This window comes from Sphaeramia orbicularis, chromosome 6 (genome assembly GCF_902148855.1).
Source record: "Sphaeramia orbicularis chromosome 6, fSphaOr1.1, whole genome shotgun sequence".
NCBI lineage: Eukaryota > Metazoa > Chordata > Actinopteri > Kurtiformes > Apogonidae > Sphaeramia > Sphaeramia orbicularis.
In genome coordinates, this window is record NC_043962.1 from 46514313 (window position 1) to 46530842 (window position 16530).

Below are 16530 nucleotides of genomic sequence, written 5' to 3' on the forward strand. Positions count from 1 at the left end.
TTGAAATAAACGTTGGAATGGCAATCAATTAAAGTTTGCTCTCTGACTGGACATTACTGTGTTTTGACCCATTGAGGTTCTCATAACTCATGCATGAAAGGGTTAAATATGACAATTTCATGTTGTATCCACATTTTTACAATGACAACCAAATACTGAAAAAATCTGATGTATGTTTAAAAGACTTAGCATTAGTATTGTGTTTATATGTTGTTTGTAAATCAGATAGATTTGGATTGAAAAATATAAAATTCCTAATAAATTGTTTTCTTGACTAATTAAAATCTGTCGTCTTCCAGTTTTTTTTTCAAATAGAAATGAAGGTTTTTCACTGGTGGCACATGTTGCGTTGTGTGAATACACCTGGAAAAGTTTGGCTTTTCACCATTTACTCATTTCCAAACATCTGCTGATGTTGTCTGTGCTGTTGGGTTTGTCATTCTGAGCAGAAATGTGGACTTTAATTTGGATTCATCCATCTGTATCAGGGAGGATCTTTATTTTTACTCCAGTTGACTATTTACAGAAGCCATGTGTCGTGTAACTTGCAGTAAAAGAACATGTTCCACCTCCTCCAAATGCACTATATACATGTCCAAAGAAGTCCCATCAAACTGAAATCTTAGTTTGAATTAGAACTAAATGGGCCATGTTCACATGACGCCTGTAAAATCTGAAATAATAATGGAATATCAGTGTTCATGTAAACGTACTCACTTCCTCATAGTGAATATGACAACTGGACACAGCTACTTGCAGATTCTATGTGGAAAAAAGATTCTGTGCTAAAGTTAACTTTTTGTGCAAGACTACATTTACATGGTACAGTTGTGCTCATAAGTTTACATACCCTGACAATATGTGCATGGGATGGTCTTGGATGTTCCAATGTGACAATGACCCAAAACACAAGGCCAAGTCGACCTGTCATTGGCTACAGCAGAAAAAAGTGAAGGTGAAGGAGTGTCCATCTCAGTCTCCTGACTGGTCCTAATTCATTGAACCACTTTGGGGAGGTCTCAAACATGCAGTTCACGCAAGAAAACCCAAAATCTTAAAGGAACTGAAGGTGTTTTGCTAAGAAGAATGGGACGCTTTACCATCTGAGAAAATCAAGTGCCTCATCCACAACTACTACAAAAGACTACAAACTGTCACTGATGTTAAAGGGGCCAATACAGAGGATTAAGAACTAGGGGATGGAAACTTTGGATCAGGGTCATTTAGATAGTTTGTGTTGTCAGTATGATTTAAAAAGAACAAACACATTTGTTTGATAACACTGGTCAACAACAAATTTATTGTTTAAGTTTTTTGAGCTGATTTAGGATAATTTTGGTGTGCTGAATCCAAAAATCACATTAATTTTGCTCAATCAGGTCAACTTTCTGAACTATACTACATATTGGCTTTTTAACATTTTTGCTTACATTTATGGGCATTTTCACATCATATGATACAAAATTCTTTCATATTTCTTGCAATAAATGAGTTCTGAAGATTTTACTTTTGCCAATTTATGATTAATGTTTTTTTTTTAATATTACAGGTGAATGAAATGGCTTCAACTAGAAGATCTTGCAAAAATAAGCTTGATGTATTCTGTATTCTATTCTGTATTCTACATCTGTGGTGAATACTTCATTGTACCTAACAGGAATCCTGTTAGAAAATGATTTTTTTTTTCTCTTAAAACCTATTTTGGGGGAGAACTATATAAAAAAATCAGCTGATAAAGTCACAAAAATGTAATCAATTTTGTGAGAAGATCAAATTTTTCAAAATCAAATTAGCAAAAAAACCTGACCTGATTGAGAAAAACAGATGTCATTTTTGGATTTAGCGGTGCAAACTGGTCCTAATTCAGTTGAAAAAACCTAGACAACTTGTAAAAAACATTTTTTTGTAACCCAGTGTAATAAATGGCTTCACCCAACCAGTAGCCACGAGTGAAAGAAAAGATTTTGTTTTATCATTCATATTCTCTGAAAAATGACCAAAGAATCATAAATTCTGCTAGGGTATGTAAACACTGAGCACAACTGTGTATGAATGATTTGACGGTGCATGTTACACGCCAGAGGGCATGTGTATGTATATGTGTGTGTGTGTGTGTGTGTGTGTGTGTGTGTGTCTCCTCCCCTTCTGCTTCACTAGGTCAAGGATGGCCTAATCATCAAGGTGTGGGCATGGCTCCAGGACCTCCTCCAGGGCTGTACCTGAAGGGGCCAGCTCAGGTGATGGAAGGATGAGCAGACCAATCCTGACCGGCCACAGACTCTAAATGAACCCCTACCTCTGTCTGCTGCTGCTGCTCATGCTTCTGCTTCTGCTTGTGTGTCAGAGCCATTTTGCTCTTTTGTGTTCTACTTTTGTTCATCTGTGGTGAGTTGAGTTGGGTTTAGTTAAGGCGGGGTACCTCATACATTGCACTTAGTATTGTTTTATGTTATGTACACTAGATTAGTTGGTTGGTGCCACTCAGTGTATTTTTATTTTGGGACTAGTAAGGAGAGAAATGTTTTATTTTGTCCCACCAGTTTCTTTTGTTAGTGCAGGGGTCACCAGTCAGTTGGTTTGGTTTGCTAAGTTCTTTGATTTATTCTGGTACCACCTTTTGTCCAACTTTACTCACCTTGATTACTTTGTTTTCTTTTTGTAAATACCTTGTTAAAGAAAAGCAGCCCTTGAATAAATTGGCTTTATTGAGAAACCTTTTTGTCTGATGCTTTTGGAGACTGAAGAGGTGTGTCACCCCTCCCTCTCCTAGACACCTTTATAGGGGGAGGGGGTAACAGTGCACTGAACACCACATTGGCATTACTGGATATGTCATTTGACCATGCCCAGTCATAAAATGTGTCCTAAACAAATGTAGATTCTTGGGCTTTCTCTGATGTTGTACTCATTAGTTTCACTTCATTCAAATAACTGAGTTCTTGCTGAAAATTGTGAAAAACTCTGGAGTTGTGAAACTGACATTATTCATCTGCAGACATTTCTTGCAGAAGAAATACTTACAACAAAAAAATTACAATGTATTTGTTATGAGTATGCATCGTGAGTTATTTATGTCAAGGTGTTTTATTAAAAATATTTTTAAATCTTGTCTTTGTCTTGATGGTTTAATGTAAAATACTAAAACATTGCTTTTTGGCTTTATGACCCATCCCTAGTTGTAGCCTATGTAGTAATAATAATAATAATAATAATAATAATAATAATAATAATAACAATAATAATAATAATAATAATAATAGTAATAATAATAATAATAATTTTTAGTTTGAGTGAATATTATGAATAAAGATGTCATACTTTCATTTCTTTTATTTTTTATAATTTTATTTTTTCATTTGGAAAGATACTTTACAAGAGACAGCTAAGCACATTTGTATATCATGTCTGAAAAATCAACAATGGTAAAGCAGAAAATGTAACATATGCACATTCCATATAAGTTCTCTATTTAGAAAAAAAAAAAAAAAATTACTGTTGTTAAACAAAGACTTTCCTTTTTTTTTTTTGGTTATATTTTGTTAAAAAAAAACTTACCTTTGTACAAAAAAAAATGTCAAATTTTCCCCTTATTTTCATTATTCTTATTCCAAAATCCTGACAAGTTTTACCTCCATTCCAATCATAACTTGTCATTTCCAGTTAAGTTAAATCTGGCCTCAATGGTGTGATATAGACAGTCCATTTTCACCACATTTCCATAAATTTATCCTGTTTTACTTTGAATGTAAAGGACAGTTTCTCCATTACATAGATTTCATAGATTGCTTTTAACCAATCTTCAAGTTGTGATGCGTCTGGTCATACTTTCATTTCATCCATTTTTTAACGCAAAATATTAACCCTTTCATGCATAGTGGTCACTCTAGTGGACAGTTCTTCTCCAGCTGTTCTCTTGTATATTCATGGGTTGTGTTGTTTTATTTGCATATCAGCCAACAGAGTACACCATGCGCCATCTCATACACTACAATTCATACAATTACTGTAGCTTTAAGTTCTTGATAAACCTGATCTGCTGTAACATGATTGAGAGTAAATCAGTTGCTAATTGTTATTACACTGTAATTAACAGTTTTCTTAAACAAAAAGGTTTTTTTTTAATATTATCTCTATGAAGTGAGTAAGAACTAGTATTAGAGGATGATAAAAGGTAAGAAAACATCAGACTATCTGCATCAAAAATGCTTTTGTTTCATAGTTTTTACACAGTATATCATTTTCTGATATTGCATTTTAACCCTTTCATGCATATTGGTCACTACAGTGGACATCTATTGTCTTGTATATTCATGGATTTTGTTGTTTTACTTGTATGTCAACCAACACAGTGGACACTTATTGGCCAAAACACAGTAATGTCCTGTCAGAGAGCTCCCTGTTTCTGATAATCCCTTATGGTCCAACTAAAGCAAAAATTAATTTAAAAGTAAAAATGTGGGTCATTTAGCAACACTAATCTGTCAAATTGTCTCTAAAATGTCCTGTAATACTGTGTTTTGACCCTTATGCGTCATTCCATACACTGTAATTCATAGCATTACTGTAACTTTCCTGTTCTTGATAAACCTGATCTGCAGTAAAATATTTGAGTGTAAATAAATTGCTAATTGTTATTAGACTGTAACTAACACATTTTTTAAAAACAAAAAGGTTTTTTCTTTTGTTGCATATTATCTGAGTGAGTAATAAGTAGTATTATAGTATGCTAAAAATGTGAGAAAATATCAGATTAGCAGCATTCAAAAAATTAATTTCATAGTTTCAGTCAGTAAATACATGTTTCTTTGCGTCAAAAATTAAATGCATGGTGTCCAGCTGAGTGGACATTTTTGTAACTCCATGAAAAATAGATTCATAAAAAAAATGCAATTACATTGTTTTTTTATGCCTAAAGAGGAATAAAAACACTGAGGAAAAAAATTTTGAATAAGGTTGTCATAATTCATGCATGAAATGGTTAAAAACATGTTTCTTTGCTTCAAAAATTAAACGCATCGTGTCCAGCTGAGTGGACATTTGAGTGTTTTTTTCATGCCTAAAGACGAATAAAAAAAAATCTTGACTAAGGTTCTTATAATTCATGCATCAAAGGGTTAAGTCAGGGGTGTCAAACACACGGCCCAGGGGCCAAATGCAGCCCGCCAAAGGGTCCAGTTTGGCCCCTGGGATGTTTTAGCCAAGTGCAAATTGAATTGAATTAAGGAAAAAAAAAAAAAGAGCTTGAATTAAGGAAAAAATCTTGAATTAAACAAAAATAAATAAATAAATAAAAAAATCTTAAGTAAAAAATCTTCAATTAAGCCAACAAAAATCTCAAATTTAGCAAAAAATCTTGGATTAAGCTAAAAAAAAAAATCTTCAATTAAATAAAAAAAATCTTGAATTAAGCAAAAAAAAAAAATAAATAAAAAAATTCAATTAGTAAAAAAATCTTGAATCAAGCAAAAAAAAAAAAAAAAAAATCTTCAATCAAGTAAAAAAATCTTCAGTTAAGCCAAAAAAATCTAGAATTACCTACTTAATTTTTTTTCCCTTCGTTTCAGTGCAAAAAATAAAATTAAATTATGAAAATATTTACATTTCCAAACTATCCTGTAACAATGAAATGTGAATAATCTGAACAAATATGAACAACCTGAAATGTCTAAAGAAAATTCAGCCCAATTTGAACTCTTTTCTGCCTGTTCCTCAGTGTTTAGTGTCTTTGTAGATCTGATCCATAATGCACATGGAGAAATGAGAAGTTGAGCAATAATATTGTTAAAATTGCACAAAATTTTCTTACATTTTTTTAGTTTAAATTTCAGTTATTTCAGGGTTTTTTTTTTTTTTTTGGATAGTTTATAAAAGTAAGTATTTTCATAATTTAATTTTTTTTTTTTTTTTACACTAAAACAAAGAAAAAAATCTGGAGTTGTCATTATTTATAGGTTATTATGTTACAATTTTTCTGGTCCGGCCCACTTCAGATCAAATTTCGCTGAATATGGCCCATGAACTAAAATGAGTTTGACATCCCTGGGTTAAGTGGCGTTTCATGAGCTCCGCATCTCATCTTAACCCTTTCATGCATGAATTATGAAAACCTTAATGAAGTGTTTTTATTCATCTTTAGGCATGAAAAAAAACAATGAGATTGATTTTTTTTTTTTTTTTTTTTTATGAACCTATTTTTCATAGAGTTACAAAAATGTCCACTCAGCTGGACACCATGCGTTTAATTTTTGAAGCAAAGAAACATGTATTTACTGACATACTGTGTGAAAACTATGAAATAAAAGCATTTTTGACCTCCTGAGACCCAGCAATGCATTTTTGTCCTCTGTAGGGGACAAAAGTTTGACAGTTTTACTTAAAAAAAAAAAAAATGCTGTCTATTGTAAAGGACATTCCATTAAAAAAATAAATAAATAAATGAAAATGATTTAAAATAATGTCTCGGAAAACAAACAAACAAACAAAAAACTGTTGCATTATGTGGTTTCCACTCAAGACAACTGTTTAACCCTTTCATGCATAATGGTCACTACAGTGGACAGCTATTCTACGGCTGTTCTCTTGTATATTCATGGATTTTGTTGTTCTTTTCATTGTTTTTTTTTTGTTTTTTTTTTTTCTTAACATGTCTTTTTTAAAGTTTTAAGACACTACATATCTTTTCTGACATGAAATGGTAACATTATGTAGATCTCTCCTGAGCATAAACCCCCAGAATCACAAGCCCTCTCCATAGTTTTCACACAATTTATCAGTAAATACATGTTTCTGTGCGTCAAAAATTAAACATGTGGTGTCCAGCTGAGTGGACATTTTTGCAACTTCATGAAAAATTGGTTCATAAGAATTTTTTTTCATTATTATTGTTATTTTTTTTTTTAAATTCATTTATTTATTTTTTATTTATTTTTCAGAAGAAAATTATCAATCACATTGTTTTTTTCATGCCTAAAGAGGAATAAAAACTCTCAGGAAAAACTTTTGATTAAGGTTCTCATAATTCGTGCATGAAAGGGTTAATGGAAAAAAGCTAAAATTTTCACTTTCCTGGGTCTCAGGAGGTTAATGCTGCTAATCTGATGTTTTCTCATATTTTAACGTACTATAATATTAGTCATTACTCACTCAGATAATATGCAAAAAACCCCCCCCTCTTAATTACAGTCTAATAACAATTAGCAATTGATTTAGATAAAAGAACAGGAAAGTTACAGTAATGGTATGAATGTCAGTGTATGGGATGGTGCATAAGTGTCCACTGTGTTGGCTGATATGGAACTAAAACAACAAAACCCATGAATATACAAGAGAACAGCTGGAGAACAACTGTCCACTGGAGTGACCACTGTGCATGGAAGGGTTAACCCCTGTTCCTGATCTGACCGCTGGGTGGCGCTGTGAGGAGGAGCACCAGTGACCAGCAGTGAAACAGATGCAGCCTGGTTCACGTGTGTGGGTCTGTGTTAGTGTGTGTGGATACCCACAGCCTGTGTATTCTATTCCTCCTCCAAAGCTCGGCGTCAAGTCTGTGTGTTTTGGCTGAGCCCGGATCGCACAGCGGTCCGTGAACGCATCACAAGGACGTCCAGACGCAACAAGAGACACAACACACACAGAAATCAAAGATGTCTGGGACTGCATCTGCCACCGCAAAGATGAAGAAGGACGAGTCTTTTCTGGGTAAACTAGGAGGAACCCTGGCGCGGAGGAAGAAATCTAAAGAAGGTATGAGGTCTGGGACATGTATGTGGGTTTGATCATGTAAAGCAGCTGTTTCATGTGTGGGTTTGATCATGTAAAACAGCTGTTTCATGTGTGGGTTTGATCATGTAAAGCAGCTGTTTCATGTGTGGGTTTGATCATGTAAAGCAGCTGTTTCATGTGTGGGTTTGATCATGTCAAACAGCTGTTTCATGTGTGGGTTTGATCATGTCAAACAGCTGTTTCATGGAGTGTTTCTGTCCATGGTGCTGCAGTCACATGATGTACTACTAAAATATTCCCCTCTAGGATATGACTGCAGCCAGACCATGGAACCCATTATCCAGACCTTTATTCTGTTAAACCAGACTTTACACTTTAATAACCTGATGAGAGTTGGTTCAGTAGGTGTAAACATACAATACTGTGTTATAACTCTGCTTTTTTATTATTTTATTTTATTTTTTTATTGAGGCATTCAAGGCCTGGTGTGGTTTTGATTTGTCAAAACATAAAGTTCAGAGCCAAGACAAAAGCCTCATAGCAGCTCCACAGGCATTTAACATGAGGTGATGAATATAAATAGATACCAGTCAGTGAGTGTTGACAGGAATGCAAGGTTATACAGATAAAGGGTTTATACGATTACTGTGTTTGGTGGAAAACAAAGATGAACTTCAACTTATCGCAGCAGTTTTTAGGTGTTGGTCAAACTATTTTCTGTCCTAGCACACACAACCCCCCCCCCCCCCCCCCCCACATGCCAGTCACTGTCTGGCAAAACAGACAGCTGCAAACTTTAACGCCTCAGTGTGTGTGTACGTGTGTGTTCTCAGCCATGTGTTTATGTGATTTCCATTAACCTTTCATGCACACTGGTCACTACAGTGGACTATTCTCCAGCTGTTTTTCTTGTATATTCATTAGGCCTCTAACAGTACACAAGATTTTCAGTTCGGTACGTTTTGGTTTTCAAAGCCAGGGTTCGTTTTTTTTTCGGTTCGGTACGGGAAGAAAGAAAACCCCTCAAAATGTCTATTAATGCATTTATGAATTTTTTAAACATTTTTCCCCCAATTTTTGGAGACAATAGAATATAGAAAAACAGGAATAATATAATTCTGCTGCTACAAATCAAATAGAAAATAAAATAAATTATTAATATTACTGAATGTATTTTAAACATTAGTATTGCACTTTTCCCTGAAAGGTAACTTTGAACAAACAAGAAAAATCTAATCACAGTTCTGTCAGTTCACATTCTGCATAAAAATAACAAAAAAATTCCACATGAAGTGCAACATTAACCTGGGGTGCGGTCCATAACTAACGTAACGAACGCTGTCGTGAAATGAAAGTTAAACTTTACATACTTTCAACGTTCTATTTATTCCTCTATTATACAGCGTGCGTGACAGACAGACAGACAGACAGAGCTAGTGTCAGTGTTTTAGAACTACCGTAGTTCCTAGGGGCCAAACAACGTCCGTCTTATTGACGTCTCTTTCCTCGTTGTTGTCTTTCACCTGAACCTGAACTGATCCAAACTGGACTGGACTGATGGTGGAGGGTCTTCAGTCTCTTCCTTCACATCATATGTTATTTTTTTTTAACTTTATATCAACTGCTATTTTGTATTTCAGGTCAGTGTGTGCGCCTTCAATATGTCTGTGTGAAACTTGCGCGGATTTAAAGTTCCGCATCGAACGACATCTTTCGTTTCTTTTTCTTTTTCTCATCATACTGTGCCGTTTCGGTACAGCTGTGTACCGAACCGAACAGGTGCGTACCGAAACGGTTCGGTTCGGTACGTGTACCGTTACAGGCCTAGTATTCATGGGTTTTGTTGATTTAGTTGCATATCAGCCAACACAGAGGACACTTACACATCATCCCATATACTGACATTCATACCATTACAGTAACTTATGTTCTTGATAAACCTGGTCTGCAGTGACATGATTGAGTGTAAATCAATTGCTAATTGTTATTAGACTGTAATTAACAGTTGTTTTTTTTTGCATCATCTCCATGAAGTGAGTAAGAACTAGTATTAGAGTATGATAAAAGGTGAGAAACCATCAGATTAGCTCCAGCAAAAATACTTTTGTTTTATAGCTTTCACACAGTTTATCACTTTCTGATATTGCATTTTAAATACATGTTTCTTTGCTTCAAAAATTAAACACATGGTGTCCAAATGAGTGGACATTTTTGTAATTCCATAAAAAATATGTTAATTTAAACAAAAAAAAAAATCAGTCTCATTGTTCTCATTGTACTTCCTGATGAAGGCTTGAAGCTGAAACGCGTTGAAGTGTGTTTTTTAGGTCTAGATATGACCATGCCATGATAATAAAGGCATTTTAATGTTTAAAGAGAGTGCCTTGGATTTTTCTTCCAGTGTGATAAATACTTTTTGAATCCCTTTTTCCAAAGAGCACCTCAAACAAACTCTTTTTTGGTCCGAAAAGCATTCCTTCCCAAACATTTTTTGAACTCAATCTCATTGTTGTTTTAATACCTAAAGAGGAATAAAAACACTCAGGGAAAAATCTTGACTAAGGTTCTCATAATTCATGCATCAAAGGGTTAAAGGAGGCCCACTACCGCCAGCAGCACCAACGCTGAAGCCTATTAATTGTTTAGGAGCCTCATTAAATTCCATAAAAGCCCGATTTTTCCACACACCGTTTTAAATATAATCTCCCATTTTTTTCTCAAATTGTCAAATATTTTTTCCACAAGACTTTGTTCTGTACTATGTCTGGTGTGAGTGGATTATGCAGAACTACAGTGGTGGAAAAAATTATTAGACCACCCCTTGTTTTCTTCAATTTCTTGTTCATTTTAACCCATAAAGACCCAAACAGCCACTGGCGACCAAAATCATCTACTGATCTGAACTGTTTAATACCTGTTTATCCACTAACCCTATCAATACATGGAAATAATTGGTGTAAAGAACAGTTATTTATCTTTTCATGGTCATCGGATATGATCCATTTGGACATTCAGAGGTGCAGTAGTTACCGTGGAAACACTGTCATTCACCAGTACAACCCATGGAGTTGGATCAATGACAGTGGCTGGAAACACTGGGTTTATGTCCAGTTATTGATATCTTTGCTGAAAATGTCACTTTTTCTTCAATTTTCTCTTTTTCTGATATAACAACCCTCAACTTTAATCTGAGCTTTTATGAACATCTACATGATCAGTGAATTAAATATAAGAAAAACCTGATTTACACTGAGAAAATGCAACATAAGGAGGACAATATTATCATAAATGGTGATAAATCACTGAAGAAAGGTTAAACAGAGAGAAAAAATAATTTGGAAACTAACACAAAAGTAACACTGGGTCTTTGTGGGTTAATGCCTGGTACAACTAAAGCTACTTTTGTTTGGATAAATATAATGATAACAACAAAAATTGCTTATAAGAGTTTAATTTCAGAGCTGATATCTAGCCATTTTTCATGTTTTCTTGATAATAACCAAATTCACTTCAGTTCTTACATCAATAGCTGTGGCATTGTACCGACAAAAAACAGTGCTTTTAGGCATTCCATGTTTTCTTTTCTGTCTGTTTTAGTCACATGATACACATGAGTTAGTACTTGATTGCATAACCATTGTTTTTGGTGACTTTTGATGGTGTAATAATTTTTTCTGTGACTGTAGAACAAGCTAATATATAATATGTGACACTGAGATGTGGTTTTGTAGTCTTTATCCTGGTTTCAACAGTGCATCAGTCCAGGGGTTAATTAGATAAGATCTGAGGTGGAGTCACATAATGAGAAAAGAATAACTGTCTTTGCACTTGAACTTGTTTCAGTGAGACAGAGCTGTGCACTACATTTTGCACTTTGACTAGAATTTGAATATTATTGTTCCTTTAGCTTTGTTTATAGGTAGTAAAATATTAATTTCACTGGACGTTATAGGGTTGTAGAGTGTAAACTTGAGCTTTGTGTTTTTGTTTTTGTTTTTTTTTTAAATCATTTTTGCAAGAAATAAGGGTGTTCTCACATGCCGCCTCAGTCTGGAAAATAGCATCTGCTTATAAAATACTACACATGTGGTTTTAGGAGTTGTAACCTTCTGTGAAGCACTCAGGCTTTTTTGTTGTTATTTTACCTGTTATTTTATTAACCCATAAAGACTCAGTGCCACTTTTTGTGTCAGTTCCCAAATGAATTTTTCCTCCCTATTTAACTTTTCATGAGTTATTTATCACCATTTATTGTAATATTATCCTCTGTATTTTGCATTTTTCAATGAAAATATGGTATTTTTTCTTATTTAATTCACTGATCATGTAGAGTTCACAAAAGCTCTGACTGAAGTTGACTGTCATAATATCAGAAACAGAGAAAAATGAAAAAAAAAAAGTGACTTTTTCAACAAAATATATCATTAACTTAGCATAAACCAAGTGTTTCCATCCACTGTCTGTAGGTTTTACTTGTGAATCAGTGTTGTAGAAGATGACGGTGTTTCCATGGTAACTATGGAGCCTCTGAACATCCAAATGGGTCATATCTGATGACCATGAAAAGATGACAAACTGTATTTTACACCAATTATTTACATGGATTGATAGGATTAATGGATCACCAGGTATTAAACAGTTTAGATCAGTAGATGGCTTGGTCACCGGCGGATGTTTGGGTCTTTATAATAATAGACATTACCAGCGTTTTATGTGTAATATCAGTCCACACATTCATGGAGAGCAGAACACAGACAATAAACAATGAAACAATCAGAAAAGTTTTAGTGAGAGTCAATAAAAATGACATTAAATTGTCATTTAAAGGCAGTTACTCAGATTTATTTATTTATTTAAAGGGACAGTGCATATTAATGTATATGTAAATGTAAATATGCCAAAATTAGCCAAAGGCTGCTTTTCATCCCAGGCAGGTCAGAACAAATAACATTATAATAGCAAAAATTACAAATAATAAATACAAAAAATTAAAAAATTAACAACACAATAGAAGAACTGGACAACTGACACAAGCTAATGACAGTAACAAAGAACACTGAGAAGACACAGAGAAGCATAAAATTAATGTTTACAGATCTGGTTTCTTTTACAACACTTTTTTAGATTATCTTTAAAACGTGGTCCAGTCTCTTATTGGAGCTGGAATCTCATGCCAAACCTCAGTACCTCTGACTGATAACACCTGTTTACTGAAGGCTGTGTGTCTAACCCATACAGACCCAGTGTGACATTTGAGGAAATTCTGTGGAAAACTAGATTTTTCTTTCTATTTAACCTTTCTGAAGTAATTTATCACCATTTATTGTAATATCATCCTCTGTACTTTGTGAATTTTCAGTGAAAATCAAGTATTTTTACCTCCGCCAAGGAGGTTATGTTTTTGCCAGGGTTTGTTTGTTTGTCTGTTTGTCTGTCTGTTTGTCTGTCCATTAGTGTGCAACATAACTCAAAAAGTTATGGACAGATTTGGATGAAATTTTCAGGGTTTGTTGGAAATGGGATAAGGAAGAAATGATTAAATTTTGGTGGTGATCGGGGGTGGGGGGGCCCACGGGGGGGCCCATTTCCAACAAACCCTGAAAATTTCATCAAAATCTGTCCATAACTTTTTGAGTTATGTTGCACACTAACGGACAGACAAACAGACAGACAGACAGACAAACAAACAAACCCTGGCAAAAACATAACCTCCTTGGGGTGGCCCACAGGGGGGGCCACTGATCAGCCTTGGCGGAGGTCTGCGCTCTCCGAGTGCTTCTAGTCATATATGTAATTTACTGATCATGAAGATGTTCATAAAAGCTCACATTAAAGTTGAGGGTTGTCATATCAGACGTTATATCTCAAACAGAGAAAACTGAAGAAAACCTACATTTTTCAGCAAAGATATCAATAACTGCCCATCCACACTGATCAAACTCCATGAGTTTTACTGGTAAATCAATGCTGTAGAAGATGACGGTGTTTCCACGGTAACTACGGCACCTCTGAATGTCCAAATGGGCCATATCTGATGACCATGAATGGATGACAAACTGTATTTTACTCCAATTATTTACATGTATTGATAGGATTAATGGATCTACAGGTATTAAACAGTTTAGATCAGTAGATGGTTTAGGTCAATGATGGATGTTTGAGTCTGTATGGGCTAAGTGGCACTGCACAGATGTAAAACAATTTACAGGTGCCCTTATAAATGTTTGTGCATGTTTTAAAGCTAAGTAAGATTTTTTTTTCATTGTTTTTGTCACAGATTCCCTTTATTAGCTGCAGCAGACTGGAAATAGAACAGACCCCAGAGTGAATTGAATTTAGTGCCATTACTTGAGACAGTGTGTTGTGCTTTGCTGTAGTTACTGGTTGCATCTGGGTTAGATAGAGCAGACCTGGGCAAATTAAAAGTTAATGCAAGTATATATTCTTATAGTAGATGAAGCCAATACAACCGCATTGCTTTTATTTTGAAGGATCTGTTAAATTAGCATTTTTTTGCACATACTTTCCGTACTTAGCATAAGGCGTAGCATAAAGCCTGTTAGTCAGTTTCAGCCCATGAAGATGTCAACTAGTGTTAAAAAAAGGAAAGATTCATTCAGAATACAGAGTTTTTAACAAGACATGGACTTCTGAGTATTTCTTCACTGAAGTCCGAGTTAAAGAAAAAGAAAAGGAACTGTGACATGCAAACAAACAAACCTGGATACATTTATTGTTTTTCATATGAAGTTAATGTGGAGCTGGTTTTGCACATTTTTGAAAATGTTTTGGTGAATATTCATTTAACCCTTTATCGGGCAAGTGACTATTTCTAATAATTTACGCATACATTACAAGACAGTGGAAGCAAGTTCTAAAATACATGTCTCTTTCACATTGCATATGTTTTTCTTGAATTTTTTATATTAACTTCTGGGATTTTTTTTATTTTTTATTTTTTTTGCCACTTATGGGTAAGGAACCAAATATGGTAACTTCAGTGACCTTGATTTTCTACATAACAATAAACTTTCTTTGTCTTGTTTTTCTTGTTAGGTCCTCCAATAACACACTGAATTTCAGAGTATTTCTATGAGTGCCCTATAAAAGGTTAATAGTTGTATTCTGCGCTCCACACTTTCATTGCATCATGGTATCGTTTTGTTTACTGTTTTTATAGAGATATATATTGAGCAGAGCTGCAAGTGTATTGATCCGGCCCTTCACAACTGTCAAAGTTTCTCATCTGGCCCCAAAAGAAAATGAACTGCCCACCCCTGAGATAGAGAAATGCGCATCCTAAAAGAAAATAAGATATCGGTGTGTTTTTGACTGTGTCTTTATAACAGTGTCTTTAGATAAAAAGGGAGAAACTGAAATGTCATCTGAAGAATTTTATGCGTTTCCTCTTTGTGTAAAAGTGTCTAATCCAGTGGTTTCCAGCCTGTTTTGGCTCATGACCCCATTTTAATATCACAAATTTCTGGCGACCCCAGACATTTAAAACAGAAACACTTTTTTGCTAAAATTAATTAGTTTTTGATCATGTAATAGTTTACATTACTATGTTGCAAATAAACAGTAATTTTAGATGACATTTAGACTATATAATGTATATTATTATGGACAGAGGCAGAAAAGCCAGGTGTAGATTACTGCACAAAGTGAAAATTTTATTTTCCTTGGTCAGGATATGTACAGTCAGTCCAGCTTGGATTTGCAAGGCTGACAATTAATACTGAACAAACAAGAACAAACTGAATTATGAAAGAGCTGCAGCATCTTAAACCAACTACAATGAACATTTGAATGAATGAATGAATGAATGAATGAATGAATTTATTTTTGGTTTTACATCAATCATAATAAACATAAAAACATAAAAAACAAAAAAAGGAATAGGCTAGAAGCAAAAGCTTATTTGTTACCATTCCTTTTCAACTAATACACTGCTTACATCAACTTAAATGTGTACAGCATTGAGCATTCACACCATAATAATAAAAAATTAAAAATTAAAAAAAAAAAAAAAAATCAACAACAAAAACATATCTACCATCTCAATTCAACATTTCTGAATAATTTGAAAGATAAACAGTACCACAGTGCTTCAGTTTCAGCTTCAGAGTTTATTGTGTCTTTTATGTTTTGGGATTGTCTCTATCAACTCAACATGTATTATTTATAGTATATAGTATAGTATTATTTATAGTATTTTTTATTTTATTTTTTTAATCAAATACTAGAAATTTCAGGCACCCCCATTTGAATTCCAGGCGACCCCACGTGGGGTCCAGACCCCAAGGTTGAAAAACACTGGTCTAATACCAGGCAAGACTGAGGAGAAGACAGAGAGGAATCCCACAATGCAACTCTTCTCCTCTTGCTCTCAGTGTAACATAGTGCCCCTATGTGGACAAAGTGGATAAAAACCCAAAAAAGACACAGTTAAAGTTAAAAAGAGTCTATTTGGGTTTTGTAATCATACATAATTGAAGTGAAATACAGCGACATGAGGCTGTGTCTGTGTGAAGGTGCGCTGTCTGTGGCTTCACACACTGCCGCTGTGGTTTCTGTTACTTTTGGGTGTGGTACAGAACACTCTATATCTTCACAGGGAGGGGCAAACAGAGCTGGAAAATTGCCTCACATTATGTTGAATAATCACTGTAGACATCATTGCATAGTTCTTCTCCTAGCAAAGAGCATTCTGAAAACGGCAACACTTCCTAGTAACTGCAGTCACACCCTTGTTCCTCTTTTGTATTCCAAAACTATGAATTTTTTTTTTTTTTTTTTTTTTAACAT

The 16530-nt window shown here is 34.4% G+C and overlaps 1 protein-coding gene across 1 annotated transcript in view; it reads left to right on the plus strand.

Annotated features, from left to right (window-relative positions):
* The first annotated feature begins 7458 nt into the window (after nucleotides 1-7458).
* parvb (parvin, beta) overlaps nucleotides 7459-16530 on the plus strand; it is a 41648-nt gene continuing 32576 nt past the window's right edge. Inside the window, exon 1 of the mRNA XM_030137187.1 lies at nucleotides 7459-7743. Coding sequence (XP_029993047.1) covers nucleotides 7644-7743 — 100 coding nt within the window. The 5' untranslated portion in view covers nucleotides 7459-7643. The remainder of the gene's footprint in view (nucleotides 7744-16530) is intronic.